We start from the raw sequence: 19,694 nt of genomic DNA on the forward strand, positions 1-19,694 counted from the left end.
ACCAAGCCTTCCCAGTCCCCTACGTCTCATGATGTCCTATAACAGACATAAACCCTTTTATATACAGAATATGTCACACCCGCAACCCCCTGAAACACACACAAAATAGTCTTAAGATGGTTAACAGGTCCACTATCTAGGTCATACCCATCACTTACACAATACCAATGGCCTACACTTTGGCAAACGGTTCCAATATGCTGTCTTGAACGTGCACGTCAGCCTTCGTTATCTGTGCAGAACTGGAGAGTTGTCCAAGCTGGAAGAACTTTTAGGGAATATCTAATCAAAACCCCTCATCTAATAAATGAGGAAACTGAGGCCTATAGAGGGGAAAAGTCTTCCCCAGGTGTCACACCATAACAGACCTCGTATTTGAACCCAGGCCCTCTGACTAATATTTTCCCACAATACCACTATCTCATGAGCATGACCTTGGCAGAGTCACCTAGGCCTGAAGTGAGGCTTTCCTATACATAGTCTATTTTTTTGTGTTCCTTATGTGCGGTACCCACCCCAGTAGTAATATTTAGGCCCTTTTCACCCATACTTTTAATGCCTCCTTTCCAAGGAGAAAAGAATGTTAGAAATCATCCAGTTCTACTCACTCTTCTCCCCCATCACCAGTTTTAACAAATTAAGGTTCAAGGTGTTCAGTGATTTGTCCAAGGTTACACAGTAAGGGAAGAATTCAAATCCAGGTCTTGCTATCTTTTCCCTTACCACTCCTTTAAGGGAGGGAAGAGAATATCAGAGCAGGAACTGAGATCATGAGTCAGGGTAGGTAGCAATATGTGGCAAGTAACCCCCCCCCACCTTTAAAGACCAGTCCCCCAGAACCAGGTGGAGCATGAGTAGCCCAGGCAGGGGACACAGCCATCAGCTGTTTGGATGAAGTTTTCCGAGTCTAAAGGGGGAGTCTTCTGCGATTCCAGATCTATGCTGGTTAGTCTCCCAGGAGAGAGAAGAAACCTCCATTTCTCTCTTAGACATTCCTGTCTCAGACCTGCTACTGGGTCCTAGAGGAGAGATAACAATGTCCATGGGTCTTGAATGAAGACTTTGAGCATTTGGGGCACCAGGGTGGGGAGGGAGATGTCCACTGCTTGGCCCATGTCATTACACTGTGACATTTCCTAACAAGGGCAGAAGCTGGTTCTTGGCACTTTGCCACAAGAGCTATTAATCCTCCCCCCCACCACCCTGAGGGAAGGACTGGGCCCTGCCCATCCCTGAGGGCACTTTGGTGCCCTCTGCTGGCTGCGTCCATCACTTCCCCTCTGAAGTTCCCTGATTTAACCCTCCCTCAGAAGGGAGACCCTGGAAATTATGAGGTGTGATCCAACAGCCCTTAAGGTGGGGCTGGGCCCTTTACAGCAACTTTGCTAACAATGAGTGAGCTCTTAGACTAACTTTTTAAAAGACAGTCAATGGGGAACACCGCATGGAGAGCTTTGGACCTTGAGACACAAGACTTTGTGGGTGAAGAGACCCCCGAGGGGACAGGGAAAACAGACCTTGGGACACCAAAAGGAGCACTTTGGGGCTGGACTGGGCATGAACTCACCTGGAGCGAGGGGAGTGGGGTTAAAGAAGTTCACATCTGATAACTTCCTGTTGTAGCAAGTTATTTTTGTTAGCTAGATGCAAAGCTCAATTGCTTCTGTGTGTTGAAGGAATACGTTCTATCTTTGCCCTCTAACTTTTGATCAGCCCCTCCCTATTTACAGCTCAGCCTTGGCTAACGGAGTATTGGGATACTGCCCTGTCCTCAGAGTGGGCCCAGGTGTCCTCTCCCCACCATCACCTTCCCTGGGAGGAAGAGGAAATAAAAGCCAAGGGGTTGGTTTTGAATCCTAAGTCAGAGTAGAGCTCAGCTGGGAGTGAAAGCTCAGGGGCACCAAAGAGAGGGCTGGCGAAGATGTAGTAACCCTTCTTAGCTCAGGTGTCAGAAAATGGGAGAGAACACATCTCTTCCCCTCAAACTCCTTAAGCATTTTAAGGTCTCTTAAAGAAGATTCCCTGAATTTTCTGTTTTTCTGGCTTGGTGTTTATCCTTGATCTTTCTTCCTACTGTCTATATCTTCCCTTCCGGGGAGGAGTGTAGACCTCTTCATGGATGCAGAAGTCATTCAAGGACCAATTCAAGCCATTTTCCTTCAAGATCCCTCCCTCCCCCCAAGAGTAACCTTAAGTCAGAAACAGGAGTAATAACCTGGTCCTGTTACCACCCCAACCAACAATATGTTTGTAATATGGGGCACCAATTTAACCCCTAGTTCTTCTCCCTGGGTTATTCTTAACTCCTTAGAGTTTGGGGACTTTGGAGATGTTCCTATCCTCAACTCAATGCCAAACATGTCTTTGAAATAGGATTTATTCTTCTTCCCCAGAGAACCCCCTTTTAGTGGGGTCCCTTCTTGGGGTTTGGACAGGGGTACTGAGAGGGGTCTGGATGGGAATGTGTGCCCCTAAGGGGTGGGACTTTGGGGCTGGTCCAAGCTTTCACTCCTTCATTCCCCCTTTCTTCCAGAGGTCCTGTGGTTTTTCCTCCCTCCCCCTGGGCTGAGGGAAGTAGAGTATGAGGGCTCCCCTGCCCCAGCAGGCAGGGAGTCATGCATGGTCTGTGCTCTTAGCCTGGGAGCCTCTAGCTTTTTCGAGCCTCAGCCTCTTTGCGCTTCTGTTTCTCCCGCTGCCGTTCAGCCTTCTCCTGAGCCTTTCTCTCTTTCTCAGCTGCTGCCACCAACTCCTTTAGCTTCCGTTTCACCAGTGCCCGGTCGTGGGAGTTGCTGAGCCCCAGGCTCTATAGGAAATTGAAGGAAAGTGTGCATTTGAGGGGCAGCAAAGATATTAGCCATCCCGTTACCTGGGGACTTGGCCCATTGATACTCTTTTAAGAGGGAATAAGGAAGAACCTTCAACTTTCCTCAATCTTGTGCCTTCACTATGTCTTCTCTGAAGTATGACCTGTGCCCACCTTGATACAGATCAATTCCCTTTCTGCCCGCTGGGACCTTGGTAAGAGGTAACCACTCTATAGAAATTCAGAGAGAGGATAGGAAGGGACTTGTATGTAATATCTTTTCCCCCATTCTACCCACAAATCCCATCACCTCCCCTGGTATCTCCTGGCCCACCTACCAACAGCAGATCTCAAAGTCCTTTCCATCATGCCCATCCTGGGGAGTAGAAGCATCTAGACTCTTCCTCCCATGTGGTTGGGCAGAAATTTTAAAGCACAAATTAAGAAAAAAACTCCTCGGCAGAGATTGTAGGTCAATAGTTGCCATTCTCCTCCCACTCACCACTTCCTACTGCCTCCAGCCTGGAAATGGAAGGTCAGGCCAGAGAAATCCAAGACTTTCTGGATAACTGACCTAGAGGAAGAACCTTAACTGGAGGCCAAGGCTCAGACCTCTGCCTACTATATAGCCTCCCTCGCTCGTGACTAACTGGCTAGTTAAGAGTGGGAAGACTCTCCTTATCCCAGCTAGTCCCCAGCCTTCAGAAATTTCTCAGTGCCAAAGTGGGCCTTGGAACCCTTCCCTTTCCCCATAGGGAAGAGTACAAGTGGAATGAGGAGAGACCAGAGTCTAAAGTCTGACTAAGGACCTCCACTGGAGGTCTGTCAATCCACTGGGAACTAAACTGGGGCCACAGGTCTTGATGCTCCATGCCCACCCACACAGAGATGCCTCCTCTTTCAAACCTTCAGTTTCCCCCCATCCAGTTGCAACAGCTGCTGTCCATCCACTTGTCTAGCTGCAAACTCGGCAGTGTACTGATCCAAATTGAGACTCTCTAGCCACTGGCCCACTTGTTGACTAGTCCAGTGGTTGGCAGTTGGAAGTTGCTCATCCAGGAACTACGTGGTGAGGAAGGAGAAAAAGAATGAGGGAAGGGGGATGACTTTACCGTGGCCTTTTCAACTATCCTAATTTTGCACCAGAGACTCTTGGGAGTGGTGAATGGGGTAATCTTCAGGTTAGGCCACAATATCTCCCAGCTCTGGAATCCCATGTTCAGGACCGTGGATAGATCCCACCAAGAAATGGGGCCTTCACACCCTCTCCCTCTGCCTTATCTTGGGCCCAGGTCTAGAACTCACCTCATCAGAGGACTGGGAGAGTGTGTGGTAAGGGTAGGAGCACTTGGGATCTGGTCGGGAGCTGCTCAGTATCTTAGGGCTACTGCTGGGGGGTGTGGAGTCATCGTCACTCAGGGTGGATTCCTGAGGGGGGAATGTTCAGAGAGGGAGCTCACATTGGTGTCTGCAGGTGTCCCTGCTTAACTCCCATCTGCCCTTCAGAGGACTTTGCTCTTTTCTGGGTCTGAAAATCCTGGGCTGAAGAATTTTTTTGAGGTGTGTGTTGGGGGAAAGGGAAACAGGAATGAAAATAAGTATGAGAAAGAATGGGGATGGAAATATAAGACCTGGTCTCTATTCTCAGGAGCTTATGATCTGTTTAGGGGAGATATAATGCTGGTAATGCTGCTGCTGCTGCTGATAGTAACTGACATTTGTAGAGTCTTTAAGGTCAGAGGCAACATGCTACAGTGGACAAAAAGACATAGGTTCAAGTTTCAAATCATGATCCTGAGCAAATTATTTAGCCTCTCAGTTCTCTAAAGAGCTCTCTTGAGATCACAGATAAGGCTGGTAGCAAGAGTTCCCTATACAAATGAAACCTCAGGTTTGGACCCTCTCTTTTAAGGTTTACAAGATATCTCATGTAAATTGTCTCATTTGATGTGGAAACATAATATAAATGGGCATGGGGGGATGCTGTAGGATAACAGAGAAGAGAATACTGTGGACTTGGGATAGTGAGGGTATAGTAAGGCTTCTTGGAATAGGTGGGAGTAGACTTGGGCTCTCACATACAGGGGTTGATCTTTAGAGATCCCTGTTGAACTTAGAGGATGGTGAGCCTTTGTTTGGGGTTTTTAATTACATATCCTTATAAAGAGGGTTGGTATACTCATTTGAGCCACTCTTCATTCAGTGTGGATACACTGATAATCAATTGGTTGGTTTAGATTTTCATAGAAGGAGCCATTCGTTGGTTTTATTGTTCAATAGTTTCAGTCCTGTCTTCACTGTTCATGACCCTATTTGGGGTTTTCTTGGCAAAGATACTGGAGTGGTTTGCTATTTCCTTCTCCAGCACATTTTACAGAGGAGGAAACTGAGGCAAACAGGGTTAAGTGACTTACACAGGGTCACACAGCTAATAAGTGTCTGAGGCTGGATTTGAACTCAGGTCTTCCTGACTCCAGGCCAGGCCCTCTATCCACTAGCTGCCCTCAATGGTTTTGTATTGACCCATAAAAGAGAACCTTCCTTGAAAACTCAGCTTTCTTTGACCTTTCTCTTCTTCTGGAAAAATCAGCAGAGCTAACATCAGACTTCTGCTTGGGGAGTGAGGGTGAAGAATGGTCATAGAGTCATTGAAGGGATCTCAAGAGACATCTACTCTAATTCCTCTCACTTTATAGATGGGAAAATGGAAGCCTTGAAAGATTATATGTCTTTCTCAAGGTCACTCAGGTAGTATCAGAAGGAAGATTTGAATCCAGGTGCTCTGTCTCCACAGCTAGTGCTTTTTCCATTTTATCATACTGCCCAAACCACCAATGTCTCCCTTGGGACAGAGACACATAGAAATTACATTATGTTCTTGCCCATGAGGCCAAGAGAAGAGCTCCTGGAAACAAATTCCTGGCCCCAGCCTTGCAGAGGTAGAAGTATAACATCTTATCCCAAGATGGCAGCTGTGGAGGATATGTGATCTGTGAAAAAAGTTGATGAAACCCAACCTCCTGGATAGAGAAGGGGAGATGTTGAGGGTAGGATGAAACCAGCCTTCTGCCAAGGGAAGGGAGAGCTCCTGGGTTGTGACAGTACATTGGAAAGGGAAGAAAATCCTAGAATCCAGCCTTCTAGAAAGAAGGGGAGATTCTGAGCAGCACCATCACTTGGGATTTCATCATCCACAAACCCAAACTTTAGTTCAGGGATCCAACCTTCTACAGAGAAAAGAGGACCTAGCTGAGGATCTAACTGCTCTGTAGTTGGGAGTAGCAGCATGGGACTAAGTTGTGATATGGGAGAGGAAAAGACATAGATTGTGCCCTCTGCTATTAGCTTAGTTGTTTGTCAGGGCAGATCCAAAGAGGAAGTTGTCTCTTAGAATGCAACCTCAGATGCTTTTTCTTTGAGTTGGGGAGAAATGAGAAACCCAAACCCTCAGGCTGGTGCTGTAGAGTTAGATGTCTGTATGGGTATCTAGGAGAAAAGTAAGACTCCCCAGAATGTTAGGGGAGTTACCTTCCTTATGATGCTAAGTATATGTCCCTTTCAGGGAGCCCAAGACCTCATGGAGTACTGTGTCTAGATGAGTCTTTGAAATGAAAGTGGGACCCACAGAAATATGAGATTTGAGTGGGGGATGCTGTAAGTCTAGGGGACTCTACTGGGCTATGGAGAAGGTAAAGTTCACTGCTGAATGAGAAGAATTATATTGATGCTTGTTTATGGGCTACTCTGAGTCCTTTATGTGTTTTATGCCTTGGTAGGGTTTTTTTTCCTGTACTTTTTGTGGAGTGAAATAAGAGCTGTCCTATGCCAGAAATATGCATTGTTACCCTAAGTATTTGAATAGGAATTGTGGAGAGTTAGACATGAACCAGTAGGTGAACTCTATTCTAAGACTTCCCAGAAGCAACTCTGGTTGGAGGCAACATGAGCCTAAAAATTATGATTTGGAAGGGACAGCCACAACATTGGACCTAGTCTGTGGAAACTCAGGGCTTTGGGGTAATGAGTTACAAAAAAGAGAGAACCAAGTAGAGAGCACAGAAACTTTGAAGGTGGGAGTGGGGGAATCTTTAGGCAGAAAGGAAAGTCTTAAGTGCATTAGGAGTGCCAAGGATAGCCATGCTAACCTGAGAAGCTGATTTCTTGGGACTGAATCCTTCATGCTTGGGAGAGCAGGCTGGGGAAGCAGTGCTCCCAGAAGAAGCAGAACCTTTGCTGCTGTCTGTGAACCAGGAGAAGGGCAGGAATGGGGAGCCACCTGCTCTGCCAGAGCCTTCCACTGACTCCCTGTAGAGAAACAATGCCAATCAGAGGGCACCCACAGAGAGTTCTAGGTTGATGTAAAAGGCATGGATTTTTGGCAGCAGGGCACCAATTGGGTGTTGAGTTACCTGCTGCCCATGGACAGTCGGTTGCTCCCTTTCTCCTTCCTGCTCTTGCCTGTTGATGCCCTCCGCAGAGTAACTCTGTGAGAAGAACCAAGGAAAATGTAGCTGATGTGCTTTTGGCCAGTGTGATACCTGAGTGCCTTGGGACTGGGAATGAGAAACCTGCACAACATGTTAGCATTGAACTCTCAGAAGTCTGGGTCCCTTCATTCTCTTCATAATCCGTCCCCCCAGCACTGAGAAAGATAGCCTTAGTCTACCCTCAGTAAACTCCCATACTCACCCCAAATCCAAAAATTTTCGACGAGTTTTCTTGTCCAGGCCAGTAGTAGGACTGGCCGGTTCAGAGGGACTGGCATCTCGGCTGTCATCTTTGGAGATTAGAGAAAAAGAATCTAAGGGAGTGGGTATAGCCTTTCCCCCAAAATTTACACACCACCAAAGTTTAACTCCTATCCCAACCCCTACCTACCAGATTCACTGGGGACAGAACCATGTCTCTTCTGGATTTTATGTATTTTCATTTTCTGTTTTGCCATAGGAAGGGATCTTAGAGACCCTCTAGTTTGTTTTACAAATTAAGAAACTGAGGCCCAGAGAATGATTCCTTAAAGACATAACTAGCAAGTAACAGAACAAAATTCCTCTGGCCCCAAATCCATTGTGCTTTCATCAGTACCTAGTATAGTTCTCTGCATGCAGTAGATTCTTACTCTATGTCTGAATGAAAGACAAATGGATGGATGGATGGATGAACTTTCTTCACTGTTCTTTCCCATCAAATGAAGATGGAATCAACTGAATAGGTTCCTGAGAACCCATTGCTAAATTCATTTAGGACTTGGAAATCAGCAAATGTTACAAATCAGGGTCTGATTTATTGTTTTGATTGTTTAGCCTTAAAAAAGTTTGGAAGAAAATGTTATTAATGCAGATTAAACTTAAGTGTGCCTACAGCTGTTTGTTAAAACATCGACCAGCACACCTCTGCCACTATCCTATACAAACCACTGCAGTCCTGACCTTAGCTAGGAAATGCCAATGGACAGAAAGGAAGTTCCTTATCTTGTAGTCCCAGCCATGACTGGGGACTGTTGGGAAGTGGGGGGAAGGGGGACAAGGGAAGCAGGGAAGGAGAAGAGTTATCCTTTGCCTTGCAGTACCGAGGAGTGGCCAGTAGGGCCCGCTGTGGGACAGGTAGAAATGTTCCCACCCAACCCGACCGCGCATCTACACTGCAGTTTGTTCACCTTAGGGCAGGTAGTACGTTCTCACCTTCGCTCTGTGGCTCAGCCCGGTGGTGCCGTCGCACAAAACTGGGGGAGCTGTCAGAGCTGGGCGCTGAGCGTGGGGGTGACGAGGAGGCAGCAGCGAGAGCCTCGTGGGAGGCCGCATTGTGTAGGGGCCGGTAGCGGGTGCGGGGTGAGGGCGGTGGTTCGTCTTCGTCCAGGCTCCGCCGCAATCCTGGGGGCTCCAAGGTGAAGGGCCCCCCAGGGGGAGACCCCGGGCCGGAATGAAGCGGCGAGCGCAATCGGTGGAGGGGGCTCCCACAGCCATCCGTTACCTGCCGGTCCCGGAGTGATTAGTTGGGAGCTTAGGACTCCTGGATCCTTGGGGTGGCGTGGGGCGGTGTTGGGGATGCGAAAAAAGGGCTGGGAACCCTGCAGTCTGGGTCCACTTACATCCCATAGACTAAAAGCCAAGAACTGGGACAATTAATCCCTCCCTCTGTTCCCTGAAACTGGAGAAGGGCCTGTATGAGACCTCAGCTCCCCGGCTCAAGGCTATGTGGCTCGATTCCCAGAGTGTCCCCTGGGCAGGGTTTAGAGGCATTAGCCAATAGACTGAGAGAATTGACACTGGAGTTCCAGGGCTATGTATGTCGTGTCACCTATGGAGGAAAGGTCAAACCCCTCTGTCATTAAGACCCTCCACAATTATTCATGATTCTGCCATTCTAGCCTCATGCTGCTTGCTGCCCTCTAAGCACTAGATCTTTCCTCCAGCTGCTTCCCCTGACTGTATCCCCTGAATTCGCCCTCCAAACTCTTCTTCATACTGTCATTTCCTGGCAGGCCCTCTTCTCTCTCTTTAGTGAATTCTGGTTGTTGTGTCGTGTTTTGTTTTGTTCTTGGTCTGGCTCTATGATTTCATCTGGGTAGGGAAATCCCTGCAGATCCCCAACTAATTGGTAACTTGTAGTCTTAGAGAAGTGCTTAGGGACTTGTACAGGGTCCCATAGGTAATACTAAGTTAGAGACAGGATTTGAATCCAGGCCTTATGGATTATCCTACAGGGGAAAGAATACTAGCTCTGGAGTCAGAGGATGTGGATTCAAACCCCTCTGATGTTTATTACTTGCATGATCTTAGCAATTCCCATAACCACCCTGGACCTCAGTTTCCTTATCTGTAAAAAGAGGGACTTGAATTAGATGACTCTTAGGTCCCTTCCATCCCTAGAGCTCTGATCCTTGTGATCTTCTGCAGTGTGCTTTACTGCTTATTCCAGAGTTCTTAGCTGCCTTTTCTTTTCCTACCTGTCTCTTTAAATATATATATATATGCATACACATACACATACATATATAATTTTTTCTAATTATGTGTAAAAACAATTTTTAACATTTGTTTTTTAAAATTTTGAGTTCCAAATTCTTTCTGTTCCTTCCCTCCACCCCCTCCTTGAGAAGGCAAGCAATTTGATATAGATTATCATTCTTGTCTCTTAAAGTCCAACTCAAATGCCATCTCCTCCATGAAGGCTTCCCTGATCATCCGGAACAGGACCTTACCCATTCTGATCACACTTTGGTTTGTAACTCAAATCCACCTACATGATATCATGTAATATGGTTCTCTGTATGGGTGACTCATCCATGTATTAGACTATAAGCTCCTTGAAGGTAAGGACTGTGTCTTATCTAAATTTTGTATCCTCTCCAATTCCTGGCACAATGTTCTGCATGGAGGTATTTTTAAAGCACCTACTATGTATCAAGCACTTTGCTAGGCATTAGTGATACACAGACTAAAATGAAAAGGTTCCTCCTATCAAAGAGCTTATATACTAATTAAGGAATATATACATATTAATACATATTTGTTGTATTCTAACATATTTGTGTGTGAAGGGGAGAAAGCAGCTCTGACCTTGACCCCTGGCCCTTCTGGGCCATCGCCCTCTTCAGCTGAGCTGGCACTGTCCCGTAGCCGAGAACGAGATGGCCGGTGGCGCCTGCCCTTGGCCAGCAGCTGGGCCCGGGCCTTATGCAGGCTGCTGTCCAGTCTGACTGTCTCTGGGATCACTGAGTCCAGGTCTGTATCATAGACAGAGTAAGACAGACATTGGAGTGTCAAGGCCAGAGACATAGATGTAGCAGACACAGGGTGACAGAAAGGCATTGAGAGATGAAGACCAGGACAGATAGAGAAGAACAGAGAGACAGGTCAGTAGGATTGTGCCACTTCCATGGACAGCCAGACATAGTTGAAGGCAATCACTCCCATACCCAGAATGCTCTGTCACCTGGATTCTGTTGACTATAGACTGAGTCCCACCTGCCTTGACTACAGCTCTTACACTATTTCCTCAGGTATAGTAGGAAGGGATCTTCCTCTGCCCTCAAAAAAAATTTTTTTTTGAAAGTTCTGATCTTTACGGAGGAACCTGTATACAGCCTTTTGCTTATAGCTCCACTTAGCACCTATGGGTTTATCAAGTCACGTGGCATTTCTTTTCTTGTCTCCTACATCTCTACCCTCAGCAGGCTGTGGTGGAGTTTTCATACTCCTTCTAATGACTCCATTCATCCATAAAGCCCTCTCCCCAGAGAGATAGCACCTGCTCACCTATACATCAGAGGAGCAAGCACCCTATCAGACATGTGAGCACACTGGGATGGGATGTACTGGGATGTACACATCCTTCTACCTATGGCCATATGCACACAGGTATGTGTGCACATTCAGATTACTCTCAGGACCCCAAAGGCTTTCAACTCAGAAGAGCCGAATGGATAGCATCCTGGGCTTGGAATCAGGAAGAACTGGGTTTGAAACTCCCTAAGCCTCAGTTTCCTCATCTGTAAAATGAGAGAGCTGGACTCTATAACCTCTAAGGTCCTTTCCAGTACTAAGTCTATGATCCTTTGAACTACACTCCCTTCCCCCCAACCCCAAGTCTGGCATTTTACAGCTACCAGCCCCTTTCTCTCTGGCTCTTCCTGAATCCCCAGTGCCTCTTAGAGCTAGCAGCTGAGTTAGGTAGCCTAGCAAAGCTGCTCCTGCTTGTTATTATAATTATGTTATTACTGTTGTTATTGTGTTTTTGTTAATTATTTTTTTCATAAAATAAGAGATGACACTGATAGTAATAATAACTAATATCTTCTCATAAAAAGGTGAGAAAAACTGAATAGCCACTAAATTACTGAAATACTAAATTACCTATTAAATAGGTAATAACAATAATACTGGCTAACACATATAGGGCATTATGATTTTACCATACACCATACCATAAACCCGTAATCAACTAGGAGAAGTAGGTAAGACAGTTATCATTACCCTCACTTTACAGATGAAGAAACTGAGGCTCCAGAGTGAAATGAATTATGCAGATAATACAACTAGAAAAAGGCAGAATAGGGCTCCAGCTTCAGGTAATAGGGTCAAAGATTTAGAGCTGGAAGGGACCTAAGAAATCATCTAGTTCGATCCCATAATTTTATAAATAGGGAAACTGACATTCAGAATAATGAAGTGTGCAAGGGAGGTTCAGATCTAGTTCTTCTTGGCTCCAAATCCAGAGATTTAACCCTAACCCCAGTAGAGGGAAGTTCCAGTTAGTAGTGGATGGGGGTGGGGAGGGCTGAGTCTTCAAGGACTACCATGACTGCCCTCCCCCCACTTCCAATCTTTAGTAGCCATCCAGAGAGGGAAAGAGGCATCATGGAGAGCCCCTAGCCGAATTAGTGAGGACAGTTCCTCTGCCTATGTAGTAGTTCTGTTTCTGGAAAGGAGTTAAAGCAACAGCTCTTCAGAGAAAGGCAGCCCCAGGCAGTATAAGCTTATGCATATTTAATGAGAGAGAGAGAGAGAGAGAGAGAGAGAGAGAGAGAGAGAGAGAGAGGAGAGAGAGAGAGAGAGTTGGGCTCAGCTACCTGGGTAGGTCAAAGAGTGGTGGTAATCAAGATGTGGAAGCAGAGAAACTCTGAGGGTTGGAAAAGAGGGATTAGGCAGGGCCTGGGAGGAAAGGAGACCAAAGAAGAGAGAGCCTGAGTATTAGAACTACAGAGAGTGAGAGACATGAAGAAGACAGAGATGGAAAAAAATAGAGATGAACACTTCCCCTTTTACTCATATACACTCTTCCATCCCACCAGGAAGCATAGGTACCCAAGGATTCCTTTCTCTGACTTTTCCCTAGGTACAGGAGCAACAATTCCAGCCATTTGATGTTTCAGAAAAGATGAATGAAGAAAGAAGGAAGGTAGGAAGGAAGGAAGGAAGGAAGAACAGAGGGAGGGAAGGAGAGAGGGAGGGAGGGAGAGTCAGGAGAGGAGGGCCTAGAGGTGTGGAGATGGGGAGAGGGGAGACATTGGGAAGGCGTAAGAGAGATTATAGATCCTGTGATTGAGAGCAGGAAAGGACCTTGGAGATCATCTAGTCCAACCCCTTCATTTTACAGAGAAGGAAACTGAGGCCCAGAGAGGAAAAGTGAATTACCCAAGGTCACATAAATACTAAGTACCAGAGCTGGGAAAGAAAGAAGAGGCAAGAGAGAAGGAAATCCTGTTGGGGAAGAGAGGTAACTAATGAAAAGTCTGTGGAAGGGATTCTGGTGAGTAAGCTCAAATGAGATCCTCGTAAAATGCTTAGAACACAATACCTGGCACAAGGTAAGCACTATAGAAATGCTTATTCCTGCCTGCTCTCCCTAAGTATAGTGCTTATCAGCATGTATCTGGGAACAAGCAAAAATATGTATGTAAACATTAAACAAATCTTAGGCACACATGGGTAGATAACTATGTATAAGTATGTCCCTGTTCCCAGCCCTCCAGATCTTTTTCTTATGTCCAGGCAACAGATTCATTCATCTTCAGGTACCAGGTGGACATGATGGTCTCAGAAGTACCTTCCAGCTCTGAAATTCTGATTTTAATTTATCCATGATTTATGCAGGAGAAACCCAAGCCCCAGGAGCCTGCTCTCAGCAATCTCTGCCTCTCTCCTCTCCTGCCCCCCACCTTTGCCTTTCTTCCTTTGAGCTTCTGAGTCCAGTGTGTAAACATCAGTTGCTTCCCCCAGTGCATGCTGGGAGTGCTGCTCTGTAGGGACTCTCCCATCACTTGTCCCCTTCTCTAGACAATAAATATAGTGGGAAGTGGGGGAGTCAATGCACATGTGTGGGTGGGCATGTCTGATGCTACACCTCAATGTGCACTAAGAGGCTGTATGTCAAGGGAAAATGTATGCTGAGGAAGCTCTGTGTATGGGGAAGGAGGCACGTGTCTGATGGGGAGTGGGGAAGAAAGAACTGACAAGCAGAGGGTTCAGAACCCCTGAGTACACTGTCTACAACCTAACCTTTGTCTCTATAATCCTCAAGGTTAAGGAAGGCAAGGAAAAGGGGAATAAGCCAGAGGCCAGCCCTGAGATCATGGGAGTATGGGGAGATGGGTACCAGAGCACTTACCAAAAACCTCCTCGGTGTCTCGGAGCTTTGAGGAAGCCATGATGCAGGAGAGCTGGAGGGGAGGTGTTGGAGAGAGAGAAGCCAAGGGTGAGATGTTCCATGTCCACCCACCCTAGGCCTATTGGTCCTTCTGATTTCTCCCTGCCACCCACCTGGAGCTCTTCCCCCCAGCCCTTTTGAAGTGAGGATGTCTGGATTCATGTCCCAGCTCCCAGCAGAAGGGAACCAGCCTCAAATAGGGAGTAAGAACCCCAGACTTTAAAGCTTGGGGAGTCAGGTTCAGGCTGATTTACTGTGTGACTTCACACATGTCATTTAACTTGTCGGGGTCCTGATGAGTTTGGTGGGACTTTTCTCTACTGTACCGAACCTCATGGATTTCTAAGTGGATTGGTTCTCTATGGAGAATTTATGATAAAACTTGAAAGAGCATGGCACCACGCAAGAAGGGATAGAGAGATTGGTATCTGCAACAAGGGGAGGGAATACCAATACCCAGGAAGTCATGGATCCTATTAAGTGTCCTAGGCTCTTCCTCCTTCTCCCCCTCGCCATCATAATAACTAACACTTTAAGATTTGCAAAGCACTGTACAATATTATCTCATCTGATACAACCACTTTATGAGATGGATGCCATTATTATCACCCTCATTTTACCTAGGGGGAAACTGAGGCTGACAGGTTAAGTGACTTGCCAAGAAGCACACAGCTAATGAATGTCTAAGGCAAGATTTGAACTCAGATTTTCTTGATACTGAGTCCAGCCCTCTTTCCACTATGCCACCTAGCTGCTTCTAAATCCTTTAGCAATCAAAGAGTATAGAATGTTAGAGGAGAAAATATAATCCAACCCCTTTATTTTACTGATCAGGAACCTAAAGCTCAGTGGGAAGACATGATTTGTCCAAGTGAGGCAGTAGCCAGGCTAAGATTAGAACCCAGGCTGGCTTGCATATTCTTTCCTTTTCTCTTAAAAATCTTTCTTTTTTCTTCCTTCCCTTCTTCCTGTCTTTCTTTCTTTCCTCTTTCCTTCCTCCTTCCTTCCTTCCTTCCTTCCTTTCTGATTTTTTTTGGTCTGTTGCCAAGATCCTAGCACAGTGTCATGCACATAGAAGGCACTGAATAAGTGTTTGTGGAATCAAGTTTCTTCTGTCCTCTTATTCTCTCTTCAAAACCTGTCTTCCTCTTTACATTCTTCTTTCCACAGCACAGCACTGCCTCTTTATATGTGGTATAGCAAAAAAAAAAGAAGAAGAAGAAGAAAATACCTGTGCAGTCACATAAATTCAATCTCTGACTGTCCTTTAGATATTTGCAAACAGACACAGTTACAGATAGAATCAGAGAGGTCAAAGAACATAACACAAATATGACACCAAGACTGAGAATGGGTGGTATACAATAGTGTACTGTAATCAGGGAGAGGTCAATTTTTTTTTTAACTGGATTTGGAGATAAAGGACCTGGTTTCAAGTCTTGACTCTTCCACTTACTACCTATGTGACTTTGGACAGGTCATTTAACTTCACTGGCCTTGGTTTCCTCATCTGTAAAATGGGGGAGTTGAAGGAGCCAATCTGTAAGACTCTTTTAAGCACTGATCTATGAAACCTCCTCTTCTCCAGGAATCTAGGAAGGACTCCTGGAGGAGAGATTTCAGTAATAGTGGGAGAAATGACTGAGAGACAGGGAAAATTGACAATATCACTGGTGATGATGAAGGATGTACAAAGGGCCCAGAGGGAAAAAAGAGTAAGCCAAGCAAATCAGGGCAATACAATGAGGGGAGAAAGGAGAACCTTGGGGCAACCCTAGGCATAGTTTGGCTGCTATAACTAAGAAGTTAGCTCAAAGCACTGCTAGTAATAATAGCTCCCATTGGTACATAGCAGTCAACCAAATACTTTCTTCACAACATTCAACATTTGCTTTACAGTCAACAAAACATTTTCCTTACAACATTTAACATGTGTCCCCAAAGCCTGTAGGACAACATTTAACATGTGTCCCCAAAGCCTGGACTTGAAAAGCACTTCCCCTAGAAGTAGGCTCTGAGGTGGGGATACCAACGATTATTATAGCCATTATACAGGTGATAAAACTGACCCTCAGACTGATGTAGTGATACTCAGGGGCACAAGAGAGAAATGGTCCCAGTAACTGGGTGAAACCACTATGCACTGGCTGAGTTAATGGGTAAAAATATTCTCCTCTTTCCACTAGGAATAGATCCTAACTCAATCCCACCCATTGCTCTATCTCGTTCTTCTCTCTCTCTCTCTGTCTCTCTCTTTCTCTCTCTCTGTCTCTGTCTCTGTCTCTATCTCTCTTTGTGTGTGTCTCTGTCTTTTTCTGTCTCTGTGTGTGTCTGTCTCTGTCTCTCTGTCTCTGTCTCTCTCTCTGTCTCTCTTTCTGTGTGTGTCTCTCTGTCTCTCTCTTTCTCTGTGTGTCTCTCATCCCTCTCTCTCCAGCTGAAATCCTTTCACATTATCCTAAAGAGGGAGGTCCTGGCTTCAGAGAGAGCGTAGGACACTTCTAGGGGTAGCAGAACCAGGACAGAGGGAAAGAAATTTGATCATATTGACTGAGAATAGGAGAGGCAGCAAAACCCTCTGTAATTCTCTCTTCCTGACCCCTTACTCCAACAATTCATCCCATTGATCTGCTTCTCCTAGCTGCCCCAGAAGGTGGATTATCATTGTCCTTGGTCCAGGTGAGAGGGAGAGAATGGGTCAAATACTTTAACCCTCCACCTTATAAATTCCAGAACTAGAGGGAAGACAGTCTCTCAAAGGGGCTGCCCATTCTCTCCACAGACACCAATGGTCTAATAGCGTTTTGATATCATTGAATGCAGAGCCCATGTTATGACTTTCCTATGCACCTAGGAAGTGGGATTGTTGTCACACAGTGGGGTGTCCCAGGCATGAAATCAGGGTGCCCCGCACTTTCTATGGTAAAGAGAGGAAGAGGCCACTGTACCCCTGGGGCCTTTTTTCTATGTTGGGCATTTCTCTGTCTCCACCAAGCTGACTTCCTATGCTCCATATCTCTTCCTCCAGCCTTGAATTTCTGCCAGAGTATGAAACCAGCTCCTCTAACACAGAGAGAACCCACCTCTCCTTCAGATGACCCCTCCTTCCGCTCTCTTCACCAACATCCTAATATACTCTCAAACTAACCCTTCCCCACATACATTAGGAACTGGGTCTTCTCTCTATTTTCCTTGATTATACATTTGTAATCCTAACCCTTACCACCCTCACCCCCACCCCCACTTCTACTCCAGATCAGACTTTGAAATCCAGGAGGGTAGGGACTGTGTTAACTCTTGACTGTCCTCCAAGCCTTAAGTATGAGGTGGTGCCCCCTGCCATCTCTTAAAATAGCCATCTCTGAGGAAGAAAATCTACAGCAACAGCCTCATTGGAGACAGGAGGTTAGGAGAAGACCCCAGAAACCTGACTGAAGCACAAGCCCTCCAGCCTGAATATTGCTCCCCTCCCTCCCCAATGACTCCCCCTATTCTGCTACTACTGCCAAAATGATTTTTTCTCCCCAGCCCCAGGCCACCCCTTTAATTTTCTTGTGGAAGTGTGATCATCAAGCATAGCCAATGTCTCTACAGCACTGAAGAATTATAGACCCCCTATAATGGAAATAGTGCAAGTATCAGTATTCCAGTTTTACAGATGAAGAAACAGGCTCAGAGAAGTTCAGTGATTTGCCCATGATCACACAGTTGGCAAGAGTCAGAAGCAGGATCTGAACCCAAGTATTCTGAGCAAATTCACTGTTCTGTCTGCTAAACCATACTAAAATGGAGAGGATCAAAGGGATGTTCTCAAGGTCAAACAGTGAGGAAATTTCAAAGCAAGATGAGTTCAGGTATTTTAACTCTAAGCCCCCAGGTTCTTACCACACAGTACTGCCTCTCTGAGAAGGCCCTTTAAGGCTTCCCCCCATCATCCTCCTGATGGCTCTTTGAGGCAGCTCCTCCAGTTCTTCCCCATCTTCCTTAATTGAGTCCCAGAGAATTGGAAATTCCAGCTCCTCTTATTTTCCCTTTCTCAAACCCAGAATCCAGCTTCCCTGGTTGGAAAGGGACTGAACCCCTCTGGGACCCTTTCCACGTGGTTTGATTCATTGGCCTATGGGAAGATTTGGGAAGCTCAAATGGGCCCCACCCCATTTCAACCAGAAGGCTGAATTTATTCAAGTCAAGGAGTAAGCCAGGGATGTAAGGTTCCAGTTGCCTAAGGCAGGAGGAAAAGGAAACAGAAAGGTGTGAAGAAAGTAGGAAAAGTAAAGAAAGGCGAAAAAGAAGAAGATGGACTGGGAGATTTCTCAAGGGAAAGGGAATTTGAAGGCAAAAGATAAAGAATAAGGGAATGGAGAAAACCAGCCTTAGACTGATAAGTAGAAAACAGAAATGATCCATACAAAGTGAGGGTAAGACAGCTTAAGAAAGGGGGGGAGTGTGAGAGAGATAGGAGGGAAAGAAGGAAGAAGAGATTACGATATGGAGTGAATGAGATGAGGGGAAATAAGGAGGGATAGATTCAGAAGAGAGAGAGAAAGGGGCTAACTGCATCCATTAGAGAATGGGAGAGAAGGGTTGGGAGGAGCAGGGGGAGGAGCCCGAGGCAAGGGAGGGGAGAGGTCTGGGGCAAATGACCGGAGGGGCTCCAAGCAGGAAGAGCCAGTTTTGGGCCGAAGGCTGATTGCTGAAGGACTGGCAGGAGGGAGAACCAAGCCCAGCGTTTGCCATATCTAGTGTGAGACTCTTCGCTATCCATTGACTTAGGAATAGGAAACCGACTGCCTTTCATTGAGTAAACATGTTTGGGGAGGTGAAGAGGACGTCAATTTTTCTCTCCACGTCCGTGCAGGGGTGTCTTGGGTTGGGGGAGGGTCACGTAGGACTCCTCTCCACAGATCGCCCCGCTTTCTATTCAATCCAATCCAACCTGAATGAATGAAGTTTTTCCCCATCTCATAAATCGAAATGTATTCAGGGAATGAAGGAGTTAATGCCTCTCTCTTTCCTCCTGCTACCCTCCCTTTCCAGCTTTTTATTAATTTCTCCGGGGCTGGAAGGGATGGGATTAGAGACACAAATCCTTCTCTCCCCACCCCCTCCTGTTAGCATCACCCAAGCTCCCCCAAGCCCCCTCAGAGCTCCTCTCCAATGGGTAAAATAAAGGCCTTTCCATTCCACCTCCCCACTCATTCTGCTCCGCCCGCCCAGTCACACTCTGAATCCCATACGTGAAAAACAAGCGGATCCCGCAGCCAATATCCCCGCTGTGGGTTGAGTCTGATAGAAAAAGCCTAGGAGCTTTCCCCCTAAAAGGGGGAGGGGGAGAGGGCATGGACCAGCCCATGCTCCCTCGAGCCCCCGCCCCGCCCCCCGCCCGCCCTCCTCACCTCCGGCATCTGTCATCTTCAGCTTCCTAAAACCGAGGGGGCTTCTGGATCCATGGTCCGCGGGGCGGGGACGTGAGAGGGGGCTGTGGAGGAAGGGGGAGGGGGTTCCCAACCGTGGCCTCTCCGGCCCCGTCACCCCGGGAGCAGGCAGCTCCCGGCCGACTCACTGGGCTCCATCTAAGAGGGCCGGGCTGGGATGGTCCCAGAGCCGGGCTGAGGGAAGGGGGTGGGGGTGAGGGGGGATGGGGAAGTGGGGGATGGGGAGAGGGAAGAGGAAGGATGAAGCTGAAGAGGGAGGAGGGAAGAGAGAGAGAGAGAGAGAGAGAGAGAGAGAGAGAGAGAGAGAGAGA

The 19,694-nt window shown here is 46.7% G+C and overlaps 1 protein-coding gene across 3 annotated transcripts; it reads right to left on the reverse strand.

Moving 5' to 3' along the window:
* Positions 1–20: 20 nt before the first annotated feature.
* On the reverse strand, positions 21–19,527 carry SAMD14 (sterile alpha motif domain containing 14). Of its 3 annotated transcripts, none has more exons than XM_027873309.1 (10): positions 19,345–19,527; positions 13,913–13,964; positions 10,363–10,529; positions 8,485–8,773; positions 7,493–7,580; positions 7,213–7,287; positions 6,949–7,108; positions 4,109–4,231; positions 3,710–3,865; positions 21–2,803 (listed from the first exon to the last, which is right to left on the reverse strand). In XM_027873309.1, the coding sequence occupies exons 1-10, from the start codon at positions 19,351–19,353 to the stop codon at positions 2,648–2,650; spliced, it is 1,275 nt and encodes a 424-aa protein (XP_027729110.1). In that variant the 5' UTR covers positions 19,354–19,527; the 3' UTR covers positions 21–2,647. The 3 variants fall into 3 exon arrangements, with proteins under 3 accessions (XP_027729110.1, XP_027729111.1, XP_027729112.1); XM_027873310.1 differs by lacking the exon at positions 19,345–19,527 and adding an exon at positions 17,834–17,869; XM_027873311.1 differs by lacking the exon at positions 13,913–13,964.
* Between the last annotated feature and the right edge of the window lie 167 nt (positions 19,528–19,694).

Source organism: Vombatus ursinus, unplaced genomic scaffold (genome assembly GCF_900497805.2).
Source record: "Vombatus ursinus unplaced genomic scaffold, bare-nosed wombat genome assembly UNPS02014801.1, whole genome shotgun sequence".
In the NCBI taxonomy this organism is placed as follows: domain Eukaryota; kingdom Metazoa; phylum Chordata; class Mammalia; order Diprotodontia; family Vombatidae; genus Vombatus; species Vombatus ursinus.